Source organism: Macrobrachium rosenbergii, chromosome 29 (assembly GCF_040412425.1).
Source record: "Macrobrachium rosenbergii isolate ZJJX-2024 chromosome 29, ASM4041242v1, whole genome shotgun sequence".
Classification (NCBI taxonomy): Eukaryota; Metazoa; Arthropoda; class Malacostraca; order Decapoda; family Palaemonidae; genus Macrobrachium; species Macrobrachium rosenbergii.
In genome coordinates, this window is record NC_089769.1 from 16,039,584 (window position 1) to 16,062,083 (window position 22,500).

The 22,500-nt window shown below is 34.8% G+C and overlaps 1 protein-coding gene across 2 annotated transcripts in view; it reads right to left on the minus strand.

The window, feature by feature from the left end:
• Window positions 1–3,252: 3,252 nt before the first annotated feature.
• LOC136854622 (UNC93-like protein) overlaps window positions 3,253–22,500 on the minus strand; it is a 29,196-nt gene continuing 9,948 nt past the window's right edge. For both annotated transcript variants that reach the window (XM_067131152.1, XM_067131151.1), the window contains exons 3-11: window positions 20,953–21,000; window positions 20,045–20,089; window positions 17,176–17,365; window positions 12,374–12,617; window positions 11,348–11,471; window positions 10,533–10,737; window positions 7,305–7,467; window positions 4,028–4,295; window positions 3,253–3,798 (exon numbers count right to left, since the gene is read on the minus strand). In XM_067131152.1, the coding sequence (XP_066987253.1) occupies window positions 3,536–3,798; window positions 4,028–4,295; window positions 7,305–7,467; window positions 10,533–10,737; window positions 11,348–11,471; window positions 12,374–12,617; window positions 17,176–17,365; window positions 20,045–20,089; window positions 20,953–21,000 (1,550 nt within the window). In that variant the 3' untranslated portion in view covers window positions 3,253–3,535. The remainder of the gene's footprint in view (window positions 3,799–4,027; window positions 4,296–7,304; window positions 7,468–10,532; window positions 10,738–11,347; window positions 11,472–12,373; window positions 12,618–17,175; window positions 17,366–20,044; window positions 20,090–20,952; window positions 21,001–22,500) is intronic.

The following is a 22,500-nucleotide window of genomic DNA, read 5'->3' on the forward strand; positions in this document are numbered from 1 at the left end:
CCGTTGTTCTCAAAGACTCCCCATGACTAGGGTATCTTATTGCATAGTCGGCTTCTCTCCTACACTGATCTTTTCACCACTTTTTTTTCAAATCTACACATTTCTCCCCCTTTTAATCCTTCTTCCCATACACTACACAAACATTTCATCTCTACAGCTACAGGCTTTCACTCCTATTGCCATTCTTCCAGCATCCAAGTGAACATTCTTTCCTTCTATTTTCCCGTTTCCATTTTTCTTACATACCATATTTTTACTCACCTTCACTTTCAGGTTTCTCTCATTACGAACTCTTTCGGGGTCTTTCACTAATCTCTGCTGCGGCGTCTCTCTTCACTCTGCATCCCTGATCATCACAGTGTTATCTGAAATTTCTGGAACTCCACAATCCATTCGCAACCTTTTTCCTCATCTTATATTGCTCTCGCTTTCCTGGTTTTGAAGTCTACCATTGCTCTTTACATAAGGATGTTAAGTAGTCACGATTATATAACATACTTCTACAGTAAACCAGTCACTCTCCCATCTGTAATATAACATGTACTTTGCATTCGTCATAATAAATCATAATCACTCCCAAGAAATTATCCTCTGCACCATATATCTTCAGTGCACCCAATATTGCATCACTAGGGATTCATAATCATTAAATATTTCCAGGTCCACGAATGTCTCATACAGCTGATGCCTTTGACTCTCAAGTTACTGTCACCGTAACCTTTAGTTTTACTAAACACATCACCCACACACTTTTCCTTTATCCAAACCCACAATGACCTCCCTTTACCATTCCTCCTGTTATTTGTTTTACTTTCCCTGTCCAAAATCCTATCATACACATTAGTAATAATATACTACTAGATGTGATGTTGTCCCTCCCCCCCCCGCCCCTGTAGTTCATAAACTCACCCGTCCTGTGTAGCCTTAAACCTTTTGCGAAGGAGCAATGTTACCGCCACCCAGTCGTATGGAACTTTCCTCTCTTCCAGACATTTCTTACACAACCTGGTCACCCACTTAATAGTTACCTCCACAAACTTACAAAATCTCTTCCCATAGCTGTATTATACAGTTTCGGTTCTCATCTGTCCACCGCGTTCAACAACACGAGTGGAAAAATATTTCGCGTGATGCTCAGTCGAAACTTGAGTGAGTTTTTTTTTAGACGAATCGCATGCGAGGTTAAATCTAAATCGCGTTTGAATGATTCACATGAATCAGAGGTGACACTCGACAACGTCTCATGAGAGCATCACTTGAGTCTAGAATCGTGTTTATTGAAGATTCATAGTAGTTTTAATGATACCATCATAATAGCTGTCGTGGTAGTATTTATAAGGAGAATGAAGGTACCATTTTCTTAACGAATCCTGTATTGAAAACTCATACAAAATCATCGTGCAATATATCTACAAGCTGTTGTATCAACAGAAAATACAAAAAAAAAAATCCATAGTATCTATGGCCATTGATGTGTTTATAACAAAATATAGTCGTTTAATTTTTCTTGCAATACATATATCACTTTTTTGACGCGTTGCAAAAAAAATGCATGTCACCTAAAGACATTTTTATCAAAAATACAAAACAAAACACTGCGGCTCAGGACAGGGCAATAAGAACCAACACGAATTCCAGGAATAGCAATGAGGTATAAAAATTGAATGGGAAACATGACAAGATCATGACATTACTCTGAAAATGAATGGCTGAAATCTAAGATATTAAGGAAAGAAATAAAAACCATATAAACTTGATAAGCATTGCTAATTTAATCACTACTAGTGATATCGACAGCAGTAGTATTATTAGTAGTAGTAATGATTGTCATCGTCGTGACAGTAGCAGTAAAATGTATTAAGAGAGAAAAAAAAGAAAAATTAAATGCAGTAAGTGAATAAAAGGTATATTTACAAGCACAGCTTTTAAACTGTTCATAGTGTGTTTCTCAAGTCATTGCAGCTTCTATACCAAACACATCAATAAAAAACATATGATAAAAATTGTTTTTATGAAATAATACAATGAACTACAAATCACTTAACCCAATGATGAACGATGAATATATATATACAGTGACGATTCAGAAACAGAGGATGAGAGATAAGCATTTAAAACGCATAATATGTCAATAAGTTTTAAAGCAAATCTCTAGAAGTTAATTACCTCCAATTTTACGAACGTTTCGCTGGCAGAACCGCTAAATATTGTTCTTGAGTCTGAACCATTTGGCTGTCTTAACAGACATAACGTAAACGAGAGAGGGAACAAATTTCTTGTCATTTTAAGCAAAAACATTCATACTTACAGAAATGCATATGAAACACGCTTGTGTACAAGTATATATCCCTCGCCATAATTTCAGCCAACATTGCAGTTTACAAGCTGCATTTCAATATTCCTCTTCATCAGTCACTTTCAATTAATACTTTAACAATTAAGAAATCCAACCATAGAAGGCCCTCTGATCAATACAATTGCTAGCTGTTTATTCACCTTTACAAGTGTTCTGTATACATCTATATTGTATATATAATTTACTGTATATATATATATATATATATATATATATATATATATATATATATATATATATATATATATATATATATATATATATATATATATATATATATATATATATATATAATATAATATATATATATACAGTAAAACACTTGTAAAGGTGAATATACATCTACCAGTTGTATTGATCAGAAGGCCTTCCACGGTTGGATTTCTTAAATGTTAAAGTATTTATTGAAAGCGATTGATGAAAAGGAGTATTGGAACGCAGCTTGTAAATGGCAATGTTGGATGAAGTTATGGCGTGGGATATGCAGTGCCTTGTAACCATAACACTTGTAATTCACATAGACATTGTGCTTGTCTATGGCACGAGATTTTACAATGGTGGAAACCGAGAATTTGCATTATAAATGTATTTGCAAGCACCTGCTTTTCATATTCCTTGCCGGACGGACTTCTAAGTGTAAAGGTCAGCCGATGGAAGGAACCTGTAAAATGAAGAATCTGCCGGAAAATTATGATTGTCGTTTCGATACTAACCACCAGACTTCTACACGCTACCTGGAACGACTAGAGCCGTGCCTCTTTGACCGAGAAGGCTTGTATTTTTTTTTTTTTTTTTGTAAATGCCAGTATCTGGGACCAAAATTCGAAAATACCAACGTACAATATTTTGAGTCCCCTTATCTCGAAGAACTTGTAATGACAGATTGTTTTGAATTCTAGTATCTTGAACTTGTGCTTGGGAATCACTCTTAACTGGAAACTCGTCTATTTGGCTTGAACCTGTACTGTGCATACCTTGGGCTTCAAAAAAAAAATTACAGGCGTCAGGGAAAGCCTTGAAATTTTGAGTAATCACTGAAAAAACAGAGACTCCCCTTTAGAAGAGTTGTGTGAAGGACTTGTAATAATTACCAGTTCCAGCACTCTGGGCTCCTGGTGTTGAACACCAGCTTTTGGGAAGTGGTTCGTGCACATCCGAACGCAACGTTGGACTGATCCACTAATACCTCCCAGTTATGACCTTATCAACAGGAACCACCTTCCCCTCGCCGTCTCTTTTGAGCCTGCCCGTCTTCTCGATGACCTCGATCGTCAGGTAGCCGGTTATGCCCACGGACAGGAACACCAGGAGGGTGACAATCTTGTCCGGGATGCAGGTGACTGTGCTGCAGGCGTAGGCGATGATGAAACCCAAAGACTCCCACAGGCGGTAGTTGCTGAAGGCGGCTTCGCTCTCCCCGGGGAATATCACGCCGTAGAACGCTGCTTGGGAAGATGAGTTCGATTAGAGGACGTGATGATGGTAGTCGTGGTAGCAGAAATAGTAGTACTAGGGAGTTTTTTTTTTTTTTGCATTGTTTCAAGTTGGAAGATTGAATTAAAAGATATGATAGTAGTGTGGTGGTGGTGGTGATAGTAGTAATAATAGTAATTATAGTATTAATTCATTCATTGGTGTGTCATCTTCAAAAGTAGCCAAATAATAACTGACCGTTTATCTGAGTCTGCCATATAGCATCAGCGAAGCCCCACAGCCCGGCGAGGACGAAGAAAACGGGAACCTGGTCGGGGTTCGGCATCCAGTACATGAGTGTGATGACAACGCTCAAGTTGATGGAGAAGCCCAGGAGGAAGACGGGGATACGCCCAACGCTCTTCACCAAGGGCGTGAAGGATATAGAGCCTATAACGTCGCAGATGCCGTAGCAGATCAGGACGTAGCCGACCATGTGGACGCCAAGGCCGCAAGATACGTATGCCTGAGAAAAGAGGATAAAAGGAACTGGAATTTAGATGCCGGGCCATCTAGCTAAAAAAAGAGTATGACAGTTGTTAAACATAATTACAACGACTTTTTAGATTTCACTGTGCTGTGAGATTCCGAGGGAATTCGAGAAGACGAAACTGTCTTGAGAGAGAATGTATATACTGATAAGTCCATAGTATCTAGTCTCTATAATATAATATATATATATGTATATATATATATATATATATATATATATATATATATATGTATGTATATATATATATATATATATATATATATATATATATATATATATATATATATATATATATGTGTGTGTGTGTGTGTGTGAGTGTGTATAGCTATGTACATATATGGATATATATATATATATATATATATATATATATATATATATATATATATATGTAGTATGTATATATGTGTATATATATATATATATATATATATATATATATATATATATATATATATACTAAATCAATTTCCACGTGATATGCATTATGAATGTTCTGCAACTGAATTAGAATTCAAATTCGCTTGAAGATGAAACATTCTCTCATTTTTTACCAGTCACATTTACATGCAGACGTCATGATATTATCCGTATCATTCTAAGCTCACTATCTATAGGGCCCCAGCCCAGATACAGGACGGAGGCGGAGCATTATGGGTATAGTCTTATAAAACCTACTGTATATATGGCGACCGAAACAATGAATTAGGCACTAAGTAATTAACTGATTACTGAACTCGAGAATGGAGAAAGGCATGGTCTGGTAGCTTTATCTCAAAAAAAGTATTGATATATATATTGGATATATATATATATATATATATATATATATATATATATATATATATATATATATATATATATATATATATATATATAGATATATATATATATATATATATAGATAGATAGATAGATAGATAGATAGATAGTCATTCTCGTATGCAGTTCTTATTAAATACTTATGCTTATAAAGCTGCGTCCTTTATTTCAATACAATACTTTTACAATTTTCTGTATAGGTTATCCTACCACAAGTTTAAAGTTTTGAAGAAAAATATGCTACTTCCATTCTTCCTTATGTCGACAGTTGATTATACCATTAAGTACACCAATCTTCAGATTACCTAATTCTACAGCGAAACCACAAGGTTTATGTGAATTAAAAGTAGATTTGAAAATTGTGAAAATTAGCAAACAAACATGCTTGATCGAAACATAGTTAGGTATTCTCCAACGAAACTTCACACTTCTGGTTCCTTCAGCAACTGAATTTCCTGCTGCTGGAGAGGAGAATGTAGTGGGATGAATCTGGAGTGTTAGTGTAGACGGTTGTTGTGTCCTATTCTATGATGCTTCCATCTGTCACATTTGTTTGTTAATTTCCAATTTTCCATTCCTACTTTTAAGTTTTCAGTTTTGATTGTACAGCTGCATCAGCCTTTATATACCTGTTACAGCTTGTGTAGAATTTGACTATGTTCTACTATTCAGAATTCAAAGTCCACTCCCTTGTACCCTGAGACACTTGGCTACACTTTAGGCCAGATCTACACAGATTGAATGCTTAATGTAAAGCAGTCAATCTGTGTGGTTACTAACGGTTTAATGACTGCCAAAAGTTAATGGCTAAAACAGCTATATTTCACACAATCTACTACTTGTTGCCTTCACTACCCCACTATTATGTACATCCTACCACTTACTGTTTCTATTTCCACTTACTGCTTCTATTTCCACTTTCTGCCCTTAAATCCCCACATACATTTCCTAAAGCCTCTGCAGCACAGTACTTTAACTTTTCATATTCGTCATTAGTTCCACCCACTTCAGGTTTTTTAACCTCAGCCCATTTTTATCTATCTTCTAACTACACGCTGTCGTTACTTTTGTCTCGCCAAACTTACTTGTCTTCATTACATTTAAAGCAACATTCTTAACCATTCCTCTCTAACTAAAAGTACCTGAAATTTTTACTTTCTCCAAGTATGTTTATGAATATTCTTGTTTTGAAGCCATGACTTCCCAACAATCAAGCTCACTCAGAACACCTTCCATATGAATCTATGATTTTTCACTCCAAGTATTTAAAACCTGTCAACAATGATATTATTTTCTGTCACCTTTGCATTCACATAATCCATCCTTACCCCCTTTTCTCATTTCTGTAGTATAAAACCCTTCTTGGCTCAAATTCAGATTCTCCCAGAAACTTTGTTTTTGTCTTTCCACTGTTTTCCATTCCAGGACAACATGCACGTAACGTCTCAGCCTTTTCTCCTGCCATGCTGAATTGCAAAAGGACTCCTAGGACAAATATACATTTATAATCATCTACCAATCCCACAATCTCCTTGACACAGCAAGCACAACCCTTTCTTTTGTTCTGCATCTCGCATTCAGAACAATTACAATCACTCTAGTTACTTACTGGTCTTGAATACCTGCCCTTCAACTTTAGTCTCACTGAGTATCGTAACATCCAGGTTTCCCTCCTTACATTATATATCAGAAACTTCTCCTCTTTACCGCATCCATTAACGCCCAAGACTTGATACTTTGTCTCTTCTCCGACCATTGATATTCGTAACAAAGCAGTGAGAAACTTACCATTCTTAGAGTCTTGTAGCGAGAAGTGGCTCATGTGTAATTCAAGAGCCATTTCCTCCAAACTAGCGGTTCGCAGCCTCAGCCGGGCGTACCTCTGCCCAGAGCACTGTGAATTTGTATTCCAGTCTCCACCTCGGTCGCAATTTAACTTCAAATTCTTTTCTCATGCATTGGAAGGTAAATCTATCTCTTACTTGTTTTTATATATGGGAAGTATGTTATGCAAAGAAGGACAGTTCATGGAGTTTTGTCTTATTCTATGAAAATTCAAGGATATTTTAAGAGTGATACCAATTGTAATGACGAGTAAATTCACACCAAATCCGCTTTCTGGCCGTCTCAGTTTTTTCATGACAAAGAGAGGAAACTCACAGCAGTAAAATCAGCGCTGAGGAAAGCCTGTTCGACTCCAGACCAAATGGTGAGAGGAAAGATGAGGAGCTGGTAGGGATGTCTCATGTGATTGAAGGTTGCTAACAGGAGCTGAAGACCCGTTCGTTCCTCGTTGGAAGTCTTGGTGTCGATGTTCTCAAATCTGGGAGGAGCGAGGAAATATGCGTTACTGTAGTAAACTTTAATTCATGAATTATTAAGCAGAATGCAGTATGTTCCTTTGATTGGCTGTCTTTTTTTTAATATGAGAATGCCTCTAAGTGGAACAAATGGACGGAGAACATACTGTACTAGGTTTTGAGCAAAAAATTGAATCTCATTTCCATAAGGAACGAATCAAAAAACCATGGATTAGTTAATAATAGTTTTAAGAGAACAGAAAATCCTAGCCAAATAAAGAGATATAGGATGTCTTTTAAAAAAACAAATTACTGTCATTTGTCAGAATTTCAATTTAAAATTTCTTTTAATTTATAAAATTTTTCCAATAGTGTATTTTGTCAACAGAGGTTCATCTATAATCATTTTCCTAAGACTGAATAATTGTCTCCGAAAAAATAATAAAATCAATAATGAGCTAATCTAGCATCTGTTGAAATTCATTTCTCTCTAAACTTCATTTTCCTAAACTTGATTTTGCCTGAATTATTCTGACCTGCTTCTTATTTGGAGTTCAGTTGTGTTCACAATTGTGTGAGGACTTGTCCCTCTTGTAGATTTTTCCATTTTAATCTATATATTATTATCATCATTCTCTTCCCGATCTGTTTTTTATTTTTTCTTTTCATGGGAGAATCTTTTATTCTGTGGAGCCTTTCTGAGTGGTTCAGAGTGTTTTTGGGCCAGTTGTACATGAATCTAGGCACTTTACAAATAACGAGCTTGTTGGCGCGTGCTACACCCTCTAGAACCCGGCGCAGCCGTCTCCTCTCTCCCCCTCCCCGTTCCCCTACCTACCCCGCCTCCACCCAGGGCGGACAAACCAGTTTGCAAGGGGTTAGTGGCTGTGTCAAGTCTCCCCTACTGTCACCCAAGGGAGGGCAAACACGATCCCCTCGGATTTTATTATTATAGATGATAATAATAATAATAATAATAATAATAATAATAATAATAATAATAATAATAATAATAATAGAATATTAACAATCTTAAAAGAAAATGACCTACAATGGCAATCAAAACATAGTGTCCATATGAAAGAGGAGACGAGTTCTACTCCTTACACTAGTGTAGACTATCTTCTCCCTCATTGGGCTAGTTAACTCTGTTCTAACCACTTTTGTAAAAAATACGAATGAAAGTCAGGGAACAACAAGTGAAAAGGGATAAATAAGGAAAAACGCAAGGTTAGACCCCCCTTTATCAAAGAGAATAACAAAGAACCAACGGGAAAAGGAAGAAAAGTAGGTACGTGACTGAGAGAAGAGACTTGGAAGACTTGAAGCGTGAGGCCACTTCACTGCTGTTTTCTATAGCCAAGGAATGATTATATGTCAGTTTTAGAAGTTTTATCATTATTTTTTTTTTTTTTTTCTGCATTAGTGAAATGACATGGGCGTTACGAAATGTATAAAAAGCACACGTTCAATTTTATAAGGTGTTTTTATAGCAAAACATTCCTCGTGTTTAAAAGTAGTCGTTCGTGTTGTGGCGTCATAGAAAGTGACGTCATAGGACGACAATTGGCGGGAGGGAGCAAAATGTCAACAATGCAGGCGTGAGGGAAGAAAGCACTGTGGTGCAGCAGAGAAATTTCTCTGATGGTTAGGTTGTCAATTTTTGATTGTAGGTCTGTTTTTTTTTGGTGGAGGGGGGGCGGTCTGTAGTCTTAAACTGGATTATAAAAGAAGAACAACGTGAACAGGTGGGTGGGTTGCATAACTGTAACATTTCTAGACGGGTTAAGCTAGAAAAACTTTAAAGGTACTCAGGTAAGATAACGATTCGGTTACCTATCACGAAAAGACGGTAAGATTGGGAGGATAGTTAACTGAATAAATCAGATGACTCAATAGAAAAGACCTAGTTGTGTAATTCAGTGAATTGTCATCTACTTAATCATTAATTTAGGCCTAGTTTATAGTCACATAATCAGATTTCCCTGTGATCTACAGTTTGCCGACTAAGAATATGCCATTCATTTTTTAGTTTTCTGCAAAAGAAAACTTGTGCCGGCTTTTTCTGTCCGTCCGCACTTTTTTCTGTCCGCCCTCAGATCTTAAAAGCTATTGAGGCTAGAGGGCTGCAAACTGGTATGTTGATCATCCACCCTCCAATCATCAAACACACCAAATTGCAGCCCTGTAGCCTCAGTAGTTTTTATTTTGTTTAAGGTTAAAGTTAGCCATAATCGTGCTTCTGGCAACGATATAGGATAGGCCACCACCGGGCCTGGTTAAAATTTCATGGGTCGCGGCTCATGAAACATACCGAGACCACCGAAAGATAAATCTATTTTCGGTGGCCTTGATTACACGCTGTAGCGGTTATACAGAAAACTCGATTGCGCCGAAGAAACTTCGGGGCATTTTTCACTTGTTTTATAAGGATTTTAAATGCTGGCCAACCCCAGCCGTTCTCTGAGTGTACGAACAACTGACTCTGAGGGACTTTTTCTTCAAATGTCCCAGCCCTGGGGACTTAGGAACACATTTCTTTCCGAATGTTGGGACGAGAAAGTTCATTCAATCTTTTCCAGTGTTCTTGGAAAGAATGTTTGTAAACGTAGCTGCATTTTTGTATCTTGTTTTCTAAGGTAGGCATCTTCATAGACTATGAACCTAAATTTTTTTTTTAGATGCTTATAAATCATCACGTCAGTATTTCAATAGAATTTGTACATATAATTGCTCTAATGTAAATTCTGAGATTATCCACAGATATGAATGAATGTTATGTATACTGTTACGCAAGAAGAGTATGCATAAATACCCACACGTATATATGTATATATATGCATATGTATATATACATATATATATATATATATATATATATATATATATATATATATATATATATATATATATATATATATAATGAAAAGTAAGGTATATATATTAGGCCTAGGTAACCCCGATACCGTCACCGTCACTTTTCCGAGATAAATCAGTCAGTCAGTCAGTCAACCGTCTACATACGCATTACGATCCAATCATTCGCCACATTTCCCACAAAATACTTGAAACCCCTCCCCCAACGTACTTCGTCAGAGGGTCCACGAAAAGAAAGATGATGAGGGAGGCCAGGAGGGCGAAGACCAGGTAGATGGAAGACATGGTGTACATCTGCCACTGGGGGATCCCCGTGGAGTTGCCGGCGCTCACGTTGTACCAAGGGCAGAACTCGTAGCCGCAAATCTTGAGGTCTTCCTCGGATTTTGCGGGGTCCTCGGCGCCGACGGACAGTACTTCGGGAGGGAGGAAAAAATAAAGTTAAGTATACCTTTGTTTAACCAGACCACTGAGCTGATTAACAGCTCTCCTAGTGCTGGTCCGAAGGGTTAGATTTATTTTACGTGGCTAAGAACCGACTGGTTACCTAGCAACGGGACCTACAGCTTATTGTGGAATCCGCACCACGTTATGAAGAGTATTGAATTTCTATCACCAGAAATAAATTCCTCTAATTCTTCATTGGTCGGTCGGAGAGTCGACCGCGGGCCCTGCAGAGTGCTGTAGGAGAGATAAAGGACACGATAAAGTAGAGGATGAGTTGGAGACGATGAGAGATCTTTGAGACAGGAGAATAGCAGTGCTAAAAGTACAGGTGATTAGAAGGAGAACTTGGTAATTATCAACATAAATTCAAAGAAGGGAAAACAAAAACATTTCTCACCAACAGCAACTCAAAGGAAGTTAACAACTTATCATCGTCAAAAAACAACAAGGATGACACTGACGTAAACAAGGTGACAAGACCAGGAATAATACACAGTTACGATAATAACAAATACCGCTCCCAGTCCTTCAAATTTTTTACTTCGTCCTTCTATTAACTTGAACGAAACACGGACTTGCCTGTGGAAGTGATCAGATTCCCCCAGACCTGCGTCGACTGGAAGAACAAGAAGAATATTCCGAAAAAGCGGGTTATGATCACTTCTGGATTTTCCCCAACGATATGAGCGTAGCGGGTTCCGACCTGTTTGGATGGAAGATGAAAGTGTATACTTCTTTTGGTTTCACGTGCGTCACATGCAGCTAAGCGCGCGCGCACGCACGCACACACACACACACACACACACACACACATATATATATATATATATATATATATATATATATATATATATATATATATATATATATATATATATATATATATATATATATATATATATATATATCACGTGTGGAACATAAATAATTTTCTGACTCACATACATGGATGACGTTTTTATGTTCGCCCTTGATATTAACCTTACATGACGTCGTTTTATATTCAGTCCACTCTAAGTAAATAGGAGATTAAATTTTCGTGAAATTTGTGACGTTTTAATATTTGTACATTGTCGTTTAATTTCAATATATAAATATATATAAATATATATGTATTAATATTTGTAATTGTATATATATATATATATATATATATATATATATATATATATATATATATATATATATATATATGTATGCATATGTGTGCATGTACGTGTGTGCGCACGCTTTTAACCTTCTGTCTGTCCGCAAACTGTATAAATGTCATCCTATTGCATAATATAATATAAACTTGAACTTTTATGTTTTTATAAGGCAGTCATACTTTTTTTTTTTTACCATAGCAGGGTGACTTTGGGGGAAAATAACCCTACAGTCACTGACGCCCTTTCTCCTAACTGTAGAATAAAGACAGTGGTCTCTTGCAAAATGAAAAACAACGTTCTATAACTTCATAACCAATTCATGCACCAGAATTACCATCAGGAGCAAGTTGGCCCCCCGTTACATCAGTGCACCACTTACTTCTCTCTCTCTCTCTCTCTCTCTCTCTCTCTCTCTCTCTCTCTCTCTCTCTCTCTCTGTCAACCTCCAACATCCTACCTTGGTCAGGTAAGTGCACTTGGAAGACCACATGGGCGCAGCGCCTATGCCCAGGAGAATGGCCGTGGGTATGAGGGTGTAGTACTGAGGATAGAACTGGGCAGCGATGTACGACGTGTACCCCAACATGCAGAGCGAAAGGGTATGCTTCTCCTTCAGCCGCTTGATCAGCCAGGAGGGCACGAAGCAGCAGGAGACGACCAGGGCTCCGTACAGGGTAGAGAGGGCGGCCGTGCCCATTTCTCTGGAAAGAGCGGGAGGGAAGGCGGTCGCGTTAGGAATTTGTCTAAGAGGAAATGGGAAAGGGTATTCGTGAATCGGTATTTTTGCAATGCTTCACTTTTTTTTTTTTTTTTAAATAGATGGATGTGTCAGTTTTTATCTAACTAAAATACTTTTTTTTTTCTAAGAGGAAATGAGAAGGGTATTCGTGAATCGGTATTTTTGCAGTGCTTCACTTTTTTTTTTTTTAAATAGATGGATTTTTTTTCTAACTAAATAGATTTTTTCTAAGATGAAATGTATTCGTGAATTTTTTTGCAATGCTTCACTTTTTTTAAAATACGTTTTTTTACCAGATTTTTCTTTCTTAGCAATGACTTATTTTTATGAAGTGGCAAAAGCTTAAACTGCCTTTTATTTCTGCATATAATAGCTATGATTGTCTGCCTGTCAGTCAGTACCTAATCTTTTAATGTCGAAATTTACGATTATTCCTCAGTGTTTGCCATATTTATGACTTACTCGATACGAAGAGTCTCAATGAATTCTTGTCACTTGAATTTTATTGAATATTGATTTATAATTTTTTAATATTTTGTTGAGTTCTTTTCTAACTTATTGATAATACAGTTCCCACCGTACCTTAATTACAACCTGTAATAGATTACCTCAATACATGGGCAACCCGAGCCTAATTTCCTTATCGGAAAGGTTAGGTTAGGTAAAGTAACGCTTGCTGTGGTAAAGGTAAATTTGGCAAGGTAAGATGAAGTACTTCCCTTCCCCACTCTCTGCTGCGTTACCACTTATTAACTTTAATCCTTTTTCATTTTCTCCCAGGATTAATCTAATATAGGAAATGGTCAATATCATTTGTTTAATATCTTTTCAAATGCTTCAGTGCTGTACATCCTTCTTTTAAAGTTTGGCATAATAATGTCACTTTAACTATTATATTAATTGTCAGTCACATTATCTGCATCTTAATGTACAATAATAGATAAGGAAAAATAAAAATCAATTTTGGGGAAAGTGAGTGCTGTGGATTTCAGAACGCATTCGATGCCTCAATTTATCATTTAGGAAATAAAATCATTCGAAACATGCCAAAAATAACATGAAAAAATCTTATCCAGATGCCATGAAAATAACTCATTTAGAGAAATGAAACTAAATGATATCAATAAAATATCAATACGAGGAAAAAATTATCCTAAGCTAGGCATAAAGAACTCCCTAGAGTTAGCCAGAGTACATTTACAAAGGGAAAATTCTCTCTCCCTCTCCTGTAGGGAAGCGAATTGTGTCAAGCAACCCTGACGCAACTCCCCCTTCCTGGGGCAACCCCTTCCCAATTGGAATTCGCCCCCACCCCAACCGCCATCCACCCTCCAAAAGTTTCTCCTGAGGGAAGGGTGACACGCGATCAGCAACCGTTCAGCCTATCTATTCTCTATCTATCTACCCTCTATCAATTGCCAAGAATTTTGAATTTGAAGTTTGCCCTCGTGAGAGGCTAGTTTGTTGGACACCCCCTCCCATCCTGTGGGAGGCGAGTGTAAGATACATAATGTATAAAGGACGCCCAAAAGTGTTGAGTCACAAAGTGGAACAACCCCTGTCATGTGTACTGGGCTTTAACACTGAAGTAAAGCACAGTTCGAGCTAAACATAGTGGACAGGAAAACTGTTAAGAGAATAACAGCGAATACATCCTCCATGCTCCCACATCTGTCATATTTAGGGAGGAGAGGACTCTCAGTAACAAGAAATTTGGCCAAGATGGCGGCGTTAGGCGCTTTCACCTATGACCAAACAACTTTTACTTTTGATGCAATTCGGGCAAATTTTCCTAGAGTTCACTGACGTTAGGTCCAAGATCTAGTTAGCTGAAGGTATTCTACATATATATATATATAGGAGGGAGAAAGAGATATAAATAATATATTTTATATAAATATATAATATATATATATATATATATATATATATATATATATATATATATATATAAATTTTATATATATATATATATATATATCTCATGGATAATGGTATACTGACAAAAAAACGTATATAATTCGGAAGAGCTGGGAGATTGACGCACTGTAAAAAAGCATTGAATAAAATGTTAGATAATGAGAGAAAGATACAGGTGGATGTGCAACGTGTGTAGGTAGGGTTCGACGCGCTGCTGATGAACCTTCTGTGTAGGTAGATATCAGTATTATAAGTATGATTGTAGTAGTTCTATCACTGTGGGTTTTATATATACATTTTTATGTATATTATATATGTATATTTACATTTATGTATATATAAAATGTACATTTTATACATATATATATTTACGTATATATATATATATATATATATATATATATATATATATATATATATATGAAATCATTTTTATGTCAGAATCTTTTGCCCAAAATCACGCGATGCACGTATTGTTCACATCGAGTCACGAAAGCCCATCGATATCTCAGTCTCCTCACATTTAGTTTATTAATTCCTTTATATAATTCGACCCGCCAAGGTTAAGCAAGAGTGATTTTTGCCGTAACCCACAACGCCATAAATTGCCACTTCGACGCAACTCATCAGTGTTTTGTTGTGGGTTGCGGAAATTTCTCATTTAACATGTGTGGGTTCGAATTCCTGCTGGAAATGTAAGGCGTTCTTTTGTATATTTGACCTGAGATTCAGTATTCAAAAAATGAAGCGTTTGTGAGCTAATATAAACAATTATTATAATTGTTAAAATTATCATTTTGTGAAATCCACAACTAATGCTGATGAGGGACGTTGTAAGCAGGTCAAGAAGACTAGCGGAGCATATGCAGCTCTCTCTCTCTCTCTCTCTCTCTCTCTCTCTCTCTCTCTCTCTCTCTCTCTCTTCTCTATCTATCTCTCTATATATATATATATATATATATATATATATATATATATATATATATATATATATATATATATATATATATATATAGATAGATAGATAGATAGATAGATAGAGATACGGAGAGATAGATAGTTATATATATATAAACTGTGATATATCATTTCGTATATGACTGAAATTTCATATATATATATGTGTGTGTGTTGTGTGTGCTTGTACTAAACACGTATGTGTGTTTGACCCCCAGGGAATTTCAAACCCGAGATTTTTGATCCAAATTATCATAGTCCACCTACAAATATCTGGCACCTTCAACAGATTGCAATTTATAACATTTCAGACAAAAGTAAATGAATTACGTTCTGTAAATTATGAATTATATTCATTATTTAAATTTCAATAAAACAGATGAATGAATTCAACATTTTATTTGTACAAATTATTCTGCAAATAAATTAAATAAACTCAGCATTAAAACTACAATTGATAATTGCTAGATTAAACCCACAATTCAACCGAAAATCAATCGAATCTGTTGTAGGAGGTTTGAAATTCATAATTATATTCAGTACCACTCACACGAATTACATCCATAAAAGGTTAATACGTTTCCTCTTCAGCCCTTTCGTTAACTCCGAAATCCAGCAAGCGGTTGCCTTAGGCCGCAGGAATGTGAAGGTAAATTCGTGTGGTCCATCTCTCGCGTAGTTAAATACGTCTCTTTTTGGCGAAACCTCTAGAACCAGGCAGATGTAGAAGTGGAGAAAACTCAGTGTCTGTATGTTTATGCAGGCAGTGAAGTTCCTATATACTCTGCTAAGTGTGTGCAGACGTAGGGAATTTTATTTTACGTGTCTTTATAAAACTATTTGATTAATACCAGACTTGTTCAACGGATGTGAAGGTCTGGTGTATTTTCAGACCGTGATGTATCATTACTGCATGAAAATGTGCAAACCTACATGTACAAAGATAGACAAATACAAAGATAGACAAAACACACACAAACACACACACACACACACATATATATATATATATATATATATATATATATATATATATATATATATATATATATATATATGTGTATATATATATATATATATATATATATATATGTATATAATTATATATATGTGTGTGTGTGTGAAATGAAACGTTAAACGAACATTTGAATATGTCTTCTCAAGGGTATAAGGCCTATGATGATTTTATATATATACATGTATATATATATATATATATATATATATATATATATATATATATATATATATACATGTATATATATATGTGTATATATAAATGTACAATGAACGTTTTTCTCCTGTAATCTATCAGCGTTCTACGAAGTTTGAAAGACCCATGAAAACATGGAAGCAGTATTTACACTAAAAAGATTTATATTTCAACTGACAATACTTCAATCCTGATGTCTGGTGATCAACACTAAAGTATTGTCAATAGGAATATCTGAATCTGTCATGTAAATATGGTTTCTATGCTACTTTAAAACTTCAAGATATATATATATATATATATATATATATATATATATATATATATATATATATATATATATATAGAGAGATATAGATAGAGAGAGAGAGAGAGAGAGAGAGAGAGAGTTTAATTATGAGCTTTTTTTTCTATGTACAAACCAACTCACTTGTTAATTGAGGACTGAAGGTTCGCCATGGAGTTGTAAGCCGTGAACAGAAAGATGAAAGCTACCGAAATGATGACGATATTTTTCAAGATGGATAATTTTTCCACCTTCTCATCTTGAGTGATGCCTTTGGGCACGGTCCTGCTCTCCTTCCGGGCATCTTTGATCGAGGATTTGAGGGAGCGAGAATCTGCGGGCACAGGAAAGTAAGGTACAGATTTGGACATGACTGATGAAACAGGTTAGTGTAGTGTAGTATATATATATATATATATATATATATATATATATATATATATATATATATATATATATATATATATATATATATATATATGTATACATATATGTTTGTGTGTATATATTTATGTGTATATATATAATATATATAAAGATTAGATCTATATATATTTATGTATATATATTTATTTATTTATATGTGTATATATATGTCTATATACATATATATTTATGTATATATGTATATGTGTGTGTTCATATGTCCATATAAATACATATAAACACATACATACATACATACATACATACATACATACATACATACATACATATATACATATAAATACATACACACACACACACATATATATATATAAAAGAAATGGAAAATATTTTTTGTTCTCATGAATCAAGATACATCGTAACACTGTCAGTTATTTAGTTCTTCATCGAACACAAAAAAAAGCCTTAAAAAATTATTAGAAGATGATAAAAGGAAATAGGACGCGGTAATGCATGTTCCCAATAAAACTCAGCAGTCACATTTTTTTTTCAACAAAATTTGAATTTTATCTTATCCAGTCCAAACGCCAGTCTTAGCGTTGGCTCAGGAGATTAGCAGTCTTTCTCGTAAACAGAATTGTAAGATCACTGAAGATAAAAAGAAATCAAATAATGCTGTAGAACTCGTAACGACTGGATTTGCCAGAGCAAACCTTAGGAATGTCTCACTAAACGCGCTCAGCCACTGTGACCGATAAAGAACTGATACGTAACTTTGGCGCGCAAGCTGTCGGCAGGTTTCTCTTTTGCTTACTCGGGCTGGCCTTATCACTGTAAATTCGTATTGCTCAACTAATTGTCTCTCGATAGTTTAACAACTGGATTACTTGTTATAATTTGGTGTGGGTTATTTTATGAGTGTTGTGGATTATTCACAGTATGTCTTTCATATTTTGGTGGCTGTTCATAGTATGTTACGTATTCATTGTGGGTCGTTCTGAGCATGTCATTGATGATGCGCGGTTAGTCAAGAATTAGTTCTTAGACTGTTAAACACTTTAAGAAATCTCCTTAATTATAGTAGGAAATAAACAGATCTTGCCAACACTATAAACTCTATAATAGGGAATATTACGGTTTTTCTTTTTTCTGCGAAAAATTCTAAAATTCAAATGTTCTTAATAGAGAAATACAAAGTCAGCCAAGCAGAACAAGACAGGGTAATCGGAAAGTCAGGAAGCAGTTCAAGAAATGGATGAATGGACCAAACTTATACAAATTAGTGGTCTACAGGACGTTCACTAAACAGGTGATAACGCCAGGTACACTTGACCTTCGAAGCACAGAGTCGCCGTAGGACACGAAAAAGGAGAAATCTAATCTTTTATACTTTTTGTTTCATTTTGTTCAAGATAGTGGATGAAACGTCTCGTAAATAATTTTTCTAATTAGAGAGAAACCTTGTCGATTAAGTTTTAGTTTTATAAATAGCTAAATATTAACCCTGTCGTAATATTTACCTTGAAGGTGCACGAGAATTCGGTTCGTTTGATCTGTTATCTGAATCACTCAACCTTACACTCTAGGGGAAGGTGTTTATCGTCACTTAAAGAGAATGATTTTTAAAAATGTCTTCTCTTGCAATGTCCGAGTCTCATTCTGGGAATCTTGCCCGTCTCGGTGCCTTCTTAAAAAATACTTAGTTGAAACATTAAGTCTCTAGACTCTCTCAATGATAAGTTGCTTCACTGATTCAGGCATCCGTGATGCTGATTCCTCCTTGCTAAGTTTTCTGGATTGTCACTATCGTCATTATACGCCGGACGGTGACCTCATAACCTGCGTTCTCAAACCTAGGTCAGTGACATAGCTTGAACATAGCCTGTCTATTCTTTGTTTATTTATATCTCAGTGTCCTCTTTTTATTGCTTTGGTTTTGCTTTCTTGTTTTGCTTTCTTCGTACGTGGACATTAAATTCCGCAGGAATTTACCATAAAAGAAGTATTTTTGCAAATTAATATAATTATAATTTTCGTTTTCAAAGTTTGGAAAAACCCAAATTATTCGCTAACAGATGCTTATTTTTTCGTTAATATTTATAAATAACTAATAATAATAATGATAGTAACAACGGCGATGCTGAATACGAAAAAGTGGCAATAATAATGAAAATAACAACAGCAACAATGTGACCGTAACAAAGAAAAAGAACAGCAATAACAGCAAGAGATATGATAAGAAAAATAACAGCAAAAACAGCAAGAAATATGATAAATAATTTTACAGAGATACGTCTTTTATATCTTATTTATGGCAATTTTAATTCCATTACAAATTAAATCTCTTCGATTTTACCTTTTTTTAACATTAACCTTTAGAATGTCTCTCATAAAACTAACTATATCATTTCAACTGTCATTCATTCTCATCATAGCGCTAGACCTTACGCCTAAACCACATATTCCAACAAACATAATAAAAAGAGCACTGAATGACCCTCCGGGTCCCAGCGCTTGGCCTGACGCCTAAATCACATATCCCGATAAACATAATAGAGAACAACGCCAACTCCGATAGCAAAGACAGCGAATAAGCAAGTATACACAAACGAAGAATGTGACTCACCCTGTGATGTGGAGTCTTTGTTGAAAGCAGGGTTGGGAATCCCACCTGTCGGGGAGACGACAATAATGATTTATATGTCGGAGATAATTCGGAGTCAGTGCTCCAACGGTACTGAGGTGCTCGTGAGAGGTGATTTGTTTTGGAGTGAGTTTCTTTTTGTCCGTTTGGTCGAGCTGTTTGTATTGTTTCTCACCTTCTAGTTATATATATATATATGTATGTATATATATATATATATATATATATATATATATATATATATATATATATATATATATATATATATATATATATATATATAATATAATATATATACATGTAAATCAAATAATATACATTATATATATGCTTATATGAATATATATACGTATATGTGCGTATATATACGCATGTGTTATTTATATTTATATATATATATATACAGTGTATATATATACAGTATATATATTTATATATATATATATATATATATATATATATATATATATATATATATATATATTCACACTCACACACACACATGTATACTAGAGGTCTAAGGTTTGACTCTTGAGAGGGTGGTATAAAAATGATGAAAATAACAAAAAAATTGAAGAATAAAAAACGAAAAAAATAAGAAGTAAATATAATTTTGGTTCTTGTGACCGTAACGTGTTGAAAAAGGGGCGTGGGGCTAGCAACCTCATCTCTAAAGACCTGCTAAAACTAGGAGGTAATAGGACCTTACTTTAGAACTCCAGAACTCATCTTGTGTAATTGATGAAGAATATTAATATAAAAATGTACTTTAAAAGCTACGGAAAAGGGGTCTTATTGTCTCCTATATTTGCCAAAGCAATTTTTTTGTGTAATAATAATAATAATAATAATAATAATAATAATAATAATAATAATAATAATAATCTTACCTAGTGATGCTTTGTGTTCCCTCAAGGACTCTGGCGTAGATCCCACACCTAGTAAATGGTATAAATTTGTTTTTAATCATAAATTGCCAAAATTTATCACCAATCAAAACAGTTTCATATTAGGATGTACTTGTAGTATATAGCCAAAATACTGTCAAATTTTAAACCTGTTAAAATTTTCCATTTGGAAAATAATAATACTATTAGACTTTTAGTTACTGAGAAAAAATCTGTTTTATTTTAGATACAAGATAAGCAAATTCATATGAATACATAAACAAATCAAATAACGCAAACAAAATAGAAAGTTCTCTGTAAATAAAATTTCAGTGAAATCACTATCATAATCATGAAATCTGTTAATGTGGTACTTAGGTATACCTTAGTTTTACTAGACCACTGAGCTGATTAACAGATCTCCTAGGGCTGGCCCGAAGGATTAGACTTATTTTACGTGGCTAAGAACCAAATGGTTACTTAGCAACGGGACCGACAGCTTATTGTGGAATCCGAAACACATTATAGCGAGAAATGAATTTCTGTCACCAGAAATGAATTCCTCTAATTCTTCATTAGCCGGCCGGAGACTCGAACTCGGCCCTAGCGAGTGCTAGCCCACAACTCTATCGACTCGCCTAACGAGGAACTAATTACCGAAAGAATGGTGAGTCGTGATTGTGAAAACATGAACAAATGAGAAACTTCAGCGATGAAACAGTCTTCAGATGAAATAATTTACAGCTTGCAAAAGATCAGAGGAGGTATGAAATATTGTATAAAAGCGATCAAATAATCAAAGTGACAAAACGGACAAAACCAGGAGACGCTAAAAAAAAAAAAAAATCATATCGCAGGTTCGACAAGGAATATGAATTATTACTTCAGTCAAGTGCCTTCAGCCACACCTTATCTCGTATCATAACGTAACGAGGGACACGTCAAAGGGGGATTATTTCAGACCCCCGGTCAATCTCAGTCTTTCTTTCTTTTTTTTTTTTTAATCAAATTATTGTTTTGGTGTCAATGACTGGTTGTACTGGACGCTCGTGCACAGGGCTAAATGATGATCCGTTCCTGAGAGGATCTGAGGTGTTAGCATTAGCTGTGAGTTGTATGCTGAAGTATATACAGCAATAAGTATATATATTCCTACCACCATATGTATGAATGTATATATATAAATATATATATATGTATATATATATATATATATATATATATATATATATATATATATATATACAGTATATATATATATAAACCAAATAAAAACTTCTTTCAGTTTTCTTCTGAAGAAGGAAAGAGAAACCCACAAGATTCTTGTGTATAACTTGTTTACCAGTAAACAAGTTATACACAAGAATCTTGTGGGTTTCTCTTTCAGTATATATATATATATATATGTTATATTTATATATATACAGAGAGAGAGATATATATTATATTTACAGAGACAGAGACAGAGAGAGATAGTATTAAATACATTACATACTGCTTGATGTGTATATATATATATATATATATATATATATATATATATATATATAT